This window comes from Haliotis asinina, chromosome 11 (assembly GCF_037392515.1).
Source record: "Haliotis asinina isolate JCU_RB_2024 chromosome 11, JCU_Hal_asi_v2, whole genome shotgun sequence".
NCBI lineage: Eukaryota > Metazoa > Mollusca > Gastropoda > Lepetellida > Haliotidae > Haliotis > Haliotis asinina.
The window spans coordinates 32,586,253-32,600,060 of NC_090290.1; the positions used below are offsets into that span (position 1 = coordinate 32,586,253).

At 39.7% G+C, this 13,808-nt stretch overlaps 1 protein-coding gene across 2 annotated transcripts in view; it reads left to right on the plus strand.

Moving 5' to 3' along the window:
* LOC137256606 (DNA mismatch repair protein Mlh1-like) overlaps window positions 1-13,808 on the plus strand; it is a 222,554-nt gene that overhangs the window by 206,950 nt on the left and 1,796 nt on the right. For both annotated transcript variants that reach the window (XM_067794487.1, XM_067794486.1), the window contains exons 15-18: window positions 7,550-7,658; window positions 8,191-8,254; window positions 10,017-10,181; window positions 10,749-10,841. In XM_067794487.1, the coding sequence (XP_067650588.1) occupies window positions 7,550-7,658; window positions 8,191-8,254; window positions 10,017-10,181; window positions 10,749-10,841 (431 nt within the window). The remainder of the gene's footprint in view (window positions 1-7,549; window positions 7,659-8,190; window positions 8,255-10,016; window positions 10,182-10,748; window positions 10,842-13,808) is intronic.

Genomic DNA, 13,808 nt, shown 5'->3' on the forward strand with positions numbered 1-13,808 from the left:
GAAATTGTCTTGCATACAACTCTGTTACTAGAGGCTCAACTTCATCTCGGAATAGAGGTAGGGGAGGTAGGTCTTTTTGAGGATCAAGATCAATCTCCAAGAAATATTGACTCGGGTCTCACTGTACGGCATTCTCCTCCTTATGAATCTGAAACATCCCTTGATTTGAATTTGATTTTAGATTTTGTACACCCAGTGTCTCAGTTTCCAGTTGGGGGCAGATTGGCCTACTACTTGAACATTGGAGGTTATTATAATTGTCAGTCTTGAGCAGAGGATTCGTACTTCCCTACAGCAAGCAGCATCCAGTGACAAGTTTTTCAGAGGGTCTTCAGGTTTTGTTTGCAAGAGCAAACTTATCAGTACATCAGCCACTGGAGAAATGTGCATGATAATAGACTTAAAAACTTTTAACAAGCTATTCTTGTTGAAACCTTCCAAGTTCAGGATGCAGGTTTCTGTTCAGGGTACTGCAATTCGGAATGTCACTGGCTCCGTGGCTTTTAATGAAAGTAATCTCCCCGATTTTAGCCTTTCTACATCAAAAGAAGATTGCAATTCACAGATACCTGGACAATTTTTTGGCAAGGCATATGGTGGCAGTGGTTCTCATGGGACAAACCAACTTTATCATCCATGTGTTTATGCATCTGGGATTAATAGTGCATCCTGTCAAGTCAGAGTTCATTCCCTCCAAGTGAATCAAGTTTCTAGGAACAATCTTGAATTCGGGGGTATGCCACATTTACAATTCTCAGGAACATTGGTCAGAAATCTCTACGAAGATAACCAGCCGTGTCAGTCTGCTCATGGATGTCCCTAATAGTATCTCTCACTTCAGTCCAGGATTTTTTTGTAAAAGGAAGGGTAAGATTGAGGATTCCACAGGTCTGGCTCAACCAGTTTCAGTTCATCGGGAGATATTCTGGTGGACTGTGGGTATGAACATGTTACTGCGAGTCTCCCTATGTGTTCTGATGCCAGAGCTGACCCTCTATGTGATTGCCTCAAACTCAGACTGGGAAGCACACACAGGTATTTGGCAGACTGAAGGCATGTGGGGTCCATTAGAGGAGAATCTACGTATCAACTGTCTGGAGATGTTTGCACAGCTAAAAGCACTCTATTGCTGGGTGTGTTGCTAACATGGGAAGAATCTCATGTTGGTGTTGGACAATTCCACACAGGGCTGTACCAAATCTCAACAGCTACTCTGATCACTCAGGATCTTTTTCAAGGGGATGCCATAAAATGCTCTGTCAGGGTGAACCACATTCCAGGTCAAATAAATCTGTTTTCTGAGTTCTTTCCCCCGACAGGACACAGTAGTTTAAGCTGAAGGAAGACGCGTTCAAATTTAATAGGAGAGACTTGGGAAACGCCAAGTATAGATCTGCATACCACCTCCAGCAACAATAGGCTTCCAACCTTTGTGAGCCCAGTGCCGGTTCCTTATCCTTTGACCTGGTCAGTTAATTCTCTCTCCATCTCGGCAGACAAAATGATAGCCTATGTGTTCCCTCCATTAGAGCTTGAGTTCTTCTAAAACTTCAACAGCATGACTGTCTGGTGTACACAGTTATTCGAGCATTGCCTGTGAGACCTTGGTACCCCACTCTACGACAGCTTCTGATAGACAGACCTCTATGTCTTCCGTTATGGCACAATCTGATCAGTCAGCCCAACAGATTTCACAAGAATGTCAGTCAACTTGTGTTACATGTGTGGAAGCTATCTCAAGTTCACTTGAGTTCACCAAGTCAGTCAGTCATTGTTGTGGTGTTGCAAGAAATCCATATAAACCCTTGCCATATAAGGGCGGGCATTGTCCTGTTGGAATGATAACCCAGGGCCATGACATCGTAGAAAGGAATTGCTATAGGTCAAAGAATCTGATCCCTGTAGCCCACACCAGTTAACAATCACCAAAGGAATGTTTTGGTGTGCTGTTACTCCACCCCAAATCATCACTGGAACCACCACCATCAAAGCATCTCACCAGTGCAGAAACGATGTTCTGGTGGCAGTGGAAATGTGCATTCACTTGTCATTGAGACGTTCCCCCACTGACCATCCCAATGGCTTTATGACATTGTTCAGACATTAGCCTTGGCATGCTATGTGTTTCAATAACCGTTTAATATTTTGAACGATCGCAAGGGCAGGCAAAGTGACAGTTGGATACATGTCACTAATCTCAAAGTTTCAATCCTTATGTGTCTACACAGGTTTGATAAATTTACATTTTAAATTTTTGTGTGCACAGTTTCTTTATGTGCCTAGTATGGTATACATCAGCTTCCTTCATCTACCTCTAGATCAGACAGACAAGACATACGTGCCCTACACATGTATATTCAGTGTTTTTCAGCATTTAGACGTAATACATCGTAGAATGAGGACTATGACCATTTGCTTGACAACGATATTAGTATCTTTGTCGAAACGTCACACTCACTGAATGAAAAAAGTTGTAAATCCATAAATCATAGTCCTCATTCTTCTTCTACTCAGTTTCTAGAATGCCTACCAAAGATGTCGTAATACATCGTAGATTGATCATTTCATGCAAGACTTATGTAGACTCCAGATAGATCTATCATCTACAACTACAAGATTGGTGAAGCAAGCAGTGAAAGATGGAGCCATGGACAATGAGACATCCTGGAACAAGGCAAAGATGTCTTGGGAGGAACCTCTATATGCATGAGTATCACCTAACTGAGCACAAGATGGACAGAGGTTCTAACTTCCAGGCTATGGTTTATGACTTTGACTATATATATATATTGTGTTTGACTATATACTAGCTGAGAGTAAGAATCTTAAGTTCTTTGTGTATATAAGATATGGTTAGATCCAAGTGATGGTTTCAACCAGAAGTGATGTCATGAAACAGGAAATGGAGTCATAACCTGAAGTGACATCACAAGGTGGCAACTGAGGACACTTTTCCTAACAGAGTGGTCCTAGAGATCAGTTCATAGAACTGGAAGTGATGTCATAGAATCCAGAGGAGATTTTAGATTTACTGGTATTTTGTGATAAATCAGATAGAATCATTCTGGAAGTAAAGGGAACTATCTTAACGCAGGATAAGTTGTCAGAGACTATGTAAACATCATTACTTACAGATTCGGATTGTGATATTATCAGTTCTGTCAACCATACTTGCAAAGGAAGTTGGAAAACTCCCCATCACTGGGAATGTATTCCCTCTCTCCTACTGACCATTCCGGAGATAATTCTATTTATCTCTGACTAAACCATTGGAGGTTTAGTCATCAGCTATCATTTAGTAGTATAGAGGGTATTATCTTCTAAGTGTAACCTTCCTTCCTTACTTGCGATACAGGCTACAATAATCCAGAAGGAAGGTTTACATTATAATTAGAAACAATTACATGTATTGCTAGTAATTGTCATTAAACTTACCTCTGGATTATAGGGATATCGTCCCCGTGTTGTATCCTTCGAAGATTTCATATATGTATGTTGGTCTTTTTTGAGAAGAAATTTGAAGAGTTGTAGTTAAACAATATGGTCATGTCAGGATCAGGGGAGATAACTCAGGAATATGAGAGTCATGGCACTAGGAATATCTGTGACTTAGTGTTTAAAATTTCATATGTATCTGTGAAACAGCAGGACTAATCCAGAGGTAAGTTCACTAACAATGCATGGATTTGGTCCTATTACTTATCCCACTAGGTACCCACTTACTGCTTGGTGAACAGAAGCAATTTATGAACAACATCTGGCTTTCAAAAATTGCATCACCCGACGCCTGAGACGTGCCAGTTGTTATTTTGGGCAGTCAAATAATGGTATCTTACTTGTCTGTGGGTTACAAGATAATTTCTGCTTAGAGTTTCAAACTGCAAATAAACTTGGATTTCATTTCATATGTGCTCAAAATGTAGCTATTAAATTTCACAATAATAATAAAGAAGAGTTATGTTTCTTTGCTATTTATCACTTCCCGATAAATAGTCCACTAAACATTATCATCAAATGCCATGTTGATTTATTCATTCATATTTACGTTATCATGATTATGCCATGAAAATCAGGACAAGTAGAAAATTTGTCAGGACAAGTTACTGTCTTAAAGTCACTTGCCAAGTGTGGGACCACTTATTTCACATTTGCCTCATTGTGGGGCAGGACAAAAATCATGGAAACTCTCAAGAGTCAAGCCACCAAATACAGTCCCCCATCCTAGGTCTGCCTGCAACCATCATTACTTAACTTCAACTGATTTGTGCCCAGGGCTCTTTTCATAGCACCTCACACCACCACAGATAAACCTAATGTTCTGAAAGGAGCCTGTGTGAGTAAGAGACTCAGCATCCTACTTTGCAAATGTGATTTTCAGTTCTGATGTTTGATTAGCACCAATTTATTATTGCATAGCTGTATACATATATATATATACACATTGATTTTGTGTGAAAAGGCTGAATGTTGTAAAGAGTTCAGTAGGAAAAGGAATATCTTTTTTTAACCAATCAGAATGAAGCCGTTTTCAGTGTCATCATGGTAGTGTGTATGGCTGTGTAATATAACCAGTTTACCGATACCAGTTCAGACATGTTCTTAATTTTTGTTCAAGTGTTTTGCAATGTTTTGGATCAGAACGTTTTAAATTTGGTTTTTAAGAGAGTGGAGAAACTAGGTCAAAACTAGTAACCACAGTCTTGATGTGTCCTTGTTTCATTTGTGCCAAATATTAGTATTTTTATCTTATCATGATTAAAGGTTTTTATTAACTCTTAATCAAGCTTGGTCATTTTATTGTGTTTTTGTTATATAAATCAAGCATTTACTCTATTGTAAGTAGGTTTTAGTTAAAAATAACCTTGCAATATATTGCAATCTGTATCGGAGTATAATAAGAAGAAAAAGAATATTCATATGGCACTGACTTCCACCACGCTAAGGCAATGTTCAAAGCGCTGACAAGTCACAGTTCATATGCACAAGATAATATATGGATTTAGGAAACATGTTGTTGAAACATATGTTTTCGCATCACAATTTATTGCAATATGAAAAATCTCTGCAATACCAACCCCTAGTTGCATGTCACATTATTTAGAAAATAGACAAGACATTAACATAGAAAACTCATTAACATAGAACAGACATGGCAACCCATATGATTTTATTGTATTCGTTATCACAAAATAAATAGCATATATGATAGCATAAAACTATACAACAAACCTTTCGAAAAATACATTAAATTAAGTTGCCAAATAGCACATGCACCATACACAATGAATTTTATACACACTGTGTTCAGCTATACATGTATGTGGGTACTTAAAACTGATTTAGGTGAGTTCATTGTTGTACAAAATCTGTATATTTTGTATTAAGTATCAAAATTCTTATGAAAAGTTAAAGCTAATTTTGGTGTTTGTCACTGTTCATGATCAGTATTTCATCATGAGTGAATGAGTAAGTTTAGTTTTACGCCGCTTTTAGCAATATTCCAGCAATATCATGGCGGGGGACACCAGAAAATGGGCTTCATACATTGTACCCATGTGGGGAATTGAACCTGGGCCTCCGGCGTGATGAGCAAACGTTTTAACCACTAGGCTACCCCACCACCCTGTAATTCATCTTGGTGTGTGGGAAACTGATCTAGGTCACAGATACTACTTCTCTAGGGAAGCCAAGGTAATGTGCCAAGAATATGAAAATTACAGTTATAGTATATAGTTATAGTTAGGACAATCATCAGATTTGGCACACCTAAAAGACGCTAACAGAGGTGTCTTATGAGCATCCATTGCTTTAAGAAATGCACAGCGGATAACCAGAGAACAAGTGAGGCCATCAATATGGAGACATTGTCCATCAAGTGATGGAATTACCAAGACTTTCACTGTCTTTATGTTCCTACTTGGAACTGTGGGATGCTTCCCTCAAAATTGTCATGACTTATTAGAGCGACAGGACATCCTGTGGATAATTACAGAATTGATTGATGATAAGGAGTCTGTGAGTGCCCAGCAGAGCTACTGAAACAAGAACCTCGTGTCTGAATCAGTGGGACATTATCTTCATTGCATTTTGATATCATGTCTCATTGGGGAAATCACTTTGTTCCTCTTGATGTGTATGAGAGTTCCAATTGTCAGGACGGGAGGTGGTGATTCAGTTAGGCTCTGTTCGTGAAAGTTAAGACTGATTGACTTCAAGATGGAAGAGTCGTATGCTTTGTGTTAATAGATTTTGTTGGTGCCTTTGTTACAGAACCATCCTAACACACCCAGAATCTTGATTTCACTCAGGACAGCATCCTGCTATTTACAGTAGGGGTTGCAAATGGTGCCTCAAATCACCTGGGAGAAGGCTGCACTACGTTCCTCCAAAATGGGGCAGGGATGGGAAGATCTAATGTATAAAGCATTTGTACATCACACCGAAAACACCATAGATGCATATGCTTACCACCTTGCTCATTGTACATACTTCAAGATGTTGATGATTATTGTTATAGTTATTGTAAATGTGCCCTATTCAGACAACAACACACTTATGATACTCTTGTAAACATCCAGAATGAATCTTAAGCAGCCCACGCTTGTTGTAGGTGGCAACTAACACATTAGTCAGTGATATTTTATCCCAGGTGTGTAGATCGGTGTCCATGCTATTGGTCACTGGATTGTCTGGTCCAGACTCATTTATTTACAGACCAATGCCACATGGCTCAAATGTGGCTCATATCTATGTTTATCAAGAAACCAGGCAATACTGGCTACTAAAAGCACCCAAGGGAAACATATGATTTGGTTTAAATGTGAAATTATACTTTGAAATGTGAAAGAAACTGAACGTTTTAGTGCTTTAACCACAATCGTTCTACACAGACTGTAACAGAGCTTTAGGTTGCTTATGTTATCAACAAACTGGGTTTCCGGGTCCAGACTTTACATAATGGTTATACAGCTTCAGTACCACTGATTGCAACACTGCCTACAGTCTCTGTACCTCAAGTAGTCAATTCATTCCTGTACAATGTATATGCTTTGTCTGAAACTATCAGTGTCCGAGAAACCAGAAATGTTTGCCCATACGACACCAACTGTACTGTGATGTTGGGTGAACATTGCTCAAGTGGCATGCAACGATTCAGTGGTGTATAAGAAGCTAGCCAAATGTTTGGTTGTTCTCTAAAACCATTGACCGTTGTTTATGGCCTCCTTTTAACAAGTATGAAAAACACACAGGTACTTCAATGTCTGAGCTTTGTGTCTCCAGTGTGAGGCCCTCTGAAAAGTGCCTGATGTGTTAAACACAGTTGTGTTATAGAGGTGAGAGCTACACTTCAAGGTACTGTCCCTCTTGTGATACAGGTGTGAGAGATATACTTCAGGATACTTTCACTTTTGTGCTATAGGTGTGAGATATATGCTTCAGGATACTTTCACTTTTGTGTTACAGGTGTGAGAGATATACAGGATGTGTTCACTATTGTGTTACAGGTGTGAGAGATATACTTCAGGATACTTTCATTATTGTGTTACAGGTGTGAGAGACATACTCCAGAGTATGACATTTGTGGGCTGTGTAAGTGAAGAGCATGCCCTGATTCAACACCAGACTAAACTCTACCTTGCTAACACCACCAAATTAAGGTAGGTTATCAAGTCATAACTCATAGGCTGATTCCCTTTTCAACCACCAAAAAGAACCATGAATTATAATTGAATAACAAAGACTTCACAAAACATGGATTTAAAATATCACCATTCATCTTTGATATACAAAATGGAACTCTCTTCAATGTGTAATCATCCCTGTGTTTGCGAGGGTGGCCTCTGAAGCTGACGAAGACTTGGGAGGTCCACAAATATCAGACCCCAGGTCACTTCCCTGCATGTGTGACGCCCATTTCTGGTGTCCCCATGCATGATATTGCTGGAATATTACTAAAAGTGGTGTAAAACCATACTCACTCACTCCCTTCCCTACACGTCAACATACAAAACAAGATTTTCGAGAGAAGTCATTAGGGAACTGTTTCAAATCTTAGATAGCTATTATTTGTTCCCTGGATCTCTGCTTCAGCCCACTCTCAATCACGGTCACAAGAGATGTAGACAAGCACACACACATACACATTGTGATGCTTTCACTTACTTCTAGTGTTCAATGTTCACATTCCAGCAAGGAACTACTGTATCAGATACTGTTGGCAGACTTTGGCAACTTTGGCATTCTCAGGCTATCAGTAAGTAACCCATATATCAACTGTCTCACATAAGCTTCTGGGTCAAAGGAAAATTAATAATAGTTTATTTGATTGGCATTGTCTTGTGAAAATGTGTCACCATACATAGAATTATTATCACAAGTTATAGAAACAGCACAAAGTTTGATACAAAATTCTTACTGGTGATGGCATCTCAAAAAGTTATCTAAGAGTATGATCGTGGGGTCTGAAGGTATGATCACAGGGACTAGTGGTATGATTACAGGGTCTAAAGATGTGATAACGGCGTCTAAAGGTGTGATAACAGGGTCTATACGTGTTATCACAGGGTCCAAAGGTATCATCACAAGGTCTACTGGAATGATCACAAGGTCGAAAGGTATAGTCCAAGGGTCCCTAGGTCCACAGCCATATCTAATGGAACAATCACAAGGTCTAAAGTATGATCACAGGGGCTAATGGTATGATCAGATCAGTATGGAGAAGTAACACACCGAATGATCAGTCTTGAGCAAACAAGTTCAAAGTACGTCAAAGTCCCAGACATAACCAACCAAAACAGTTACTTGAGTCACTGAGCATGATGGTTTGGGATATATGTGTGTGTTGATGATGTTTGAAAAAAAGGCAGAAAACACTAAAATGGGATTCATTGCCTTCACAAGTGTGACAGGGTTGCCAGTACACATTCTTATTTCTGATGCAGCTCTGTGTCATGTATCTAATTTGTTCATTTGTTCTGTATTTTTATGACACTGTGTATAAAGTAATAGTGCCGTGTACTGAAGCAAACCATTAAAAGTACCGTTGGGGAAGAACATCAGCAAACATTGAAGCTGTTGAGGACAGACAGGGGGACACTAAGAAGTTGTGACACAAGGTTCCAAACCCCTCATGACATGAGGAGCAAAGGAATACTGACTTTGACAAAAAGATAGAAATTCAGTTTATTCTTCACAAATGACTAATTTTCCCCGAAAATATAAGCCTACGTTGCAGCCTGCTGTCATGGCTACTAGACCAGGGAGAGCTGACTAGCTTAATCCTGGCCTTGTGTTTCACACCATTAGATTACAACCACACAGTCACTCACACTGGAGTACCTTTCAAGGGCAGAAATTTGATTTGTGATCAAAACCTCACTGAGACAGGATCAGATTTCTATTAATTTGAATGAAGAGGTTGACTCATCCCTGGGATCCCCAATCATATATGTTACTCCGACTGAGGCTACTGACATGTGATCAGTGCTAAAATATGCCACCAACCTTCATCCAGCAGCGTTGTACCAAACATGGATATTTTAGAACTTTAAACTCCTAGAGAACAGCCCTTCAAAATAGTAACAAGCCCAGTTGAGCCCTTGGATTTCAGTATCTGGGAGGAATGCATAAATTATCAGATATAGATCCCACCATTGAAAAAAGGCACCAGTTTACCAGACGAAAACATGAATCAGATCATATTTTCCATCAGCTGCTTCAATATTGCGGTTTAAGTCATTTTGAACTGTAATTGGTTGGTTGGTTGGTTGGTTGGTTTTGTCTCAGACCAGTAAACATTCTACAATGGTTGTTAATGTAGGCATTTTGAATATGCAAACTTTCATGATATTTAAAGGTTCCATTTTTTAAATGTCTGTTAGGAAATCACATGACGTCTTAGATGACAGAACTAGAACATATAGTGATAATTTCTTTTCCTGAAAACTGAAATCATCATCAATCTGCTTGAACAAGTTTTCAAGTAAGGTTGTTCACAAACACCCTCCCTTCATCAGGAACCTGCTCCTATCTACGACCTGGCCATGATGGCCTTGGACTCAGCAGAGAGTGGCTGGACAGAGGCAGATGGACCCAAGGAGGATCTGGCGCAATACATTGTTGACTTCCTCAAGACAAAGGCACCCATGTTGGAGGACTACTTCTCCCTAGAGGTGGACAAGGTGAGTGAGTAAGAACAGACCCAGGACATCATACATTTCCTCAAGCCCAAGGCATCCATGTTGGAGACAAAGGTGAGGAGGTAAGAACAGGCCCAGTACCTCATGGACTTCCTCAAACCCAAGGCACCCATATTTGAGACAAGGTGAGTAGGTAAGAACACGCCCAGTGCCTCAAGCCCAGGGCATCCATGTTGGAGGACTACTTCTCCTTTGAGGTGGACAAGGTACATGAGTATAGAAAAAGCCCAGTACATCATGCACTTCAAGACTGAGGCTCCCATGTTGGATGATAAGGTGAGTATGCAGGAACTACTGCACTTCCTCAAGCTCAAGGTACACATGTTAGAGTACTACTTCTCCCTAGGGGTGGACAAGGTGAGTAAGACCTGCCCCATTTGTGGACTTGCTCAAGATTAAGGTACTGAATGCACTTTCTTCAAGAGGGCAGTGGCTTTCCCTACAGATAGTTTCTCAACATTTATCTTTCTTGATACAGATTTTACCTTTCTGCATCAAAACTATTCTGTGTTTTGACTAGAAGTAATGAAGTGTTTGTTTTGTTTCTAGTCTGGAAACCTGCTGACACTGCCAATGCTTCTAGATAACTACAACCCTGTACTGGATGGACTGCCTCTCTATATTCTGCGGCTTGCAACAGAAGTATGCTTGAATCTTTGTCTTGGAAGTAGTACCACAAAGTTTGTATAACTATGACACTACATAACAATTTGTGTTTGGGATTTCTCTTACTTGATAAGGAACATATTCTAGCACTTTTGTACACTTATCAAAGGGGTATGCAAAGTCTGTACTATAGCAGGTAAAGATTGTTTTCTCAATGAGGGGAAAGGACTTTTTCATTTATCTTATTCAGTGTGAAACTTTGAACTTGGTGAATGAATTTGCATTGGTTTTTTTTGTTTGTTTGTTTTTTTTTTTGGTTTTTTGGGGGTTTTTTGTTGTTTTTTGGGGGGGGTATTTTTGGTTTTTTTCTCTTTTTTTCTGCTTTTGGTGTTGAAGTTAATACTTTGCTCAAGAAGTTGCTCACTTATGCTCTCCTGTTTATTCATTTGGATTAGTAGGTATTTCCAAAAGTGGTAACATTTTATATATAAAATTTTATTCTGAATAGGCACAAGCAACAATACATATTACAGGCCCTTCCTGTTGCTTCCAGTCTGGTTCATGGTTCAGTGTGCAGCATGATAAATAGTGACATGTAGAGACTGAATCAAGCTCAAACATCATCCCTGTGGGCCTTCATTCAAAAACAGTTGTTTGCTTTTGAATATGTGTATCTGGCATGATTTGTTGTGACTGTTGCAGGTAGGAAAACTGTATTGCCTACACATCACATTAACACAATGACATAATGCAAACAAAGTATATTTATGAGGCCTTGCATTATATTCCGTTTACTTCAGGTTCTCATGACACTTTTAGCAATATTCCAGCAATATCATATGGGCCCGGTAATGATCAGTCAACCATGGACTTCAGTGGGAGATAACTATTGCACTCAGATATTCTTGGCTGTGCCTTTAACACTGGTCTATAATTACTGTATCGTACTGCCATGCCTTGCCATGCCTTTACCACTAGTCTGTAATTGCTGTACCGTAGTGCCATGCCTTTACCATTAGTCTGTAATTACTGTACCATAGTACCATGCCTTTGCCACTAGTCTGTAATTACTGAACCATAGTGCCATGCCTTTACCACTAGTCTGTAATTACTGTACCATAGTGCCATGCCTTTACCACTTGTCTGTAATTACTGTACCATAGTGCCATGCCTTTGCTAATGAGTGGTTTGAAAAAAGAAATGATTTCTAATGTAACTGTTCTTCAACATTTTGTCTTATACCATTAAAAATAATTAGAAGTATACCAACTGCTAATTCATTTATTTATAAACTAATCAATTACGTACATTCTATAAACATACTGTCATCACATGTGTTAATTAAGTGATCCATTACAATCTGATGTATGTTCTTGTATTGTACAATTACAACATGTGTACCCCAAACTAAGACATTCTGCTGACTTCTCTAGAACATGTGTATGTTGAATACATATTTTCTAATTTTGGAAGCAGTCTGGCCTTACTGTGCAATGTCCTTTTGGTCTGTCATTCAACAGTAAATTACTGTACAAATCTACTTCCCTGCAGCAGTACCTGTGAAGGTCCAGGTTAGAATATTGGCCTTCAGTAACCCATGTTTGTCATAAGAAGCGAGGGTGGTCAGGCTCACTGACTTAGTTGACACAGGACATTGTTTCCTAATTGCACATATCGATGCTCAAGCTGTTGATCACTGAATTGTCTGGTCCAGACTCAATTATGTACAGACAGCTGCCATATAGCTGGAATATGGCTGAGAATGGTGTAAGACTAAACTAACACCATGCAGCAACAAACCAGACATGAATAAAAGATGTTTGTTCACCATGACATGAAGGCAAATGTACTTTAAATCATCATCATCAGAAGAAGAAGACAATGAAGAGGAGAAGAAGCCATTGCATCATGAAGTGAAGTGTGTTGAACAGTCCAACTGACTCCTTCGCCTGGATGAAGTCGGCTGGTATCAAGTGTGAAACTGAGGGCTTCCTTTTCGCTACTCAGCACCAGTCACTTTCCACTCACAATTATCAGAATGTGATTCTTAATCAAAATATTAACATGAAATGTTAATTATGCAATGAATTTACAGAGACTGTCCAACACCTTGTCAGTGGATGCCCTTCCTTGGCACAAACAGCATATCTTTGAAGACATCATGGCATGGCTCTCTGCTTTTGTCTCCACGCCTGTGGTTTTAACCCCGAGGTTCATCCATGGTACAACCCTGAACATGTCCAGGGCGTCATGGAAAATGATGCTTTTAAAAACCTCTGGAATAGACCAATTTACAGCCTAAGACGAATTCCAGCCAACAAAACTGATCTTGTCCTTTTTTGACAAAGCCAATGAAATTATTTATATCATTGAATTTTCTGTCCCTTTTGACAGCAATGTGATTGGCAAGATTTAGGAAAAGCATGATAAATATGCAGATCTTGCCTTTGAAATGTCTCACTCGCATCCCAAGTACATTGTCATCAGACTCCTGGTGTTCTCGTTGCCCTGGGTTTGGTACCTCCTGAACTCAGCAGAGTGTCCGGGTTCTCCACCGGGAGCACAGCCCTTCTGACAATCTGGGTAATGCAGAAGGCTGCAGTGTTGGGGAGCTTCCATATTCTCCGGAAAGTTCTTGGTGGGTTCGACTAGGCAGTGTTTCCTGGGAGAAGCCCCATTTGCTGTCTTGGCTGCGTGTAGGGGGTGCGAGGACCCTGAGCTAATGATGAGCCTTACTAGCCTGACTGTGCCAGTGTCAACCAAACCCTCTCTGCTGCATTTTTCATTTTTAATCTGTAAAACATAATAATAGTACAAATGTAATGATAATTGCATTTGTATAGTGCATCATTCGCTGGTAAATGCTCTGTGCGCTTATGATGGAAGGTGGCACTTGAACAGGTATGTTTTGTGGGGAGTCTTCAAAGATGTTAGTGAGTTCTGAGTTCAAGCAGTAGCACATTCCATTTCATTGCTGCAAGTTGGTTTTGATGTTTAGGACTG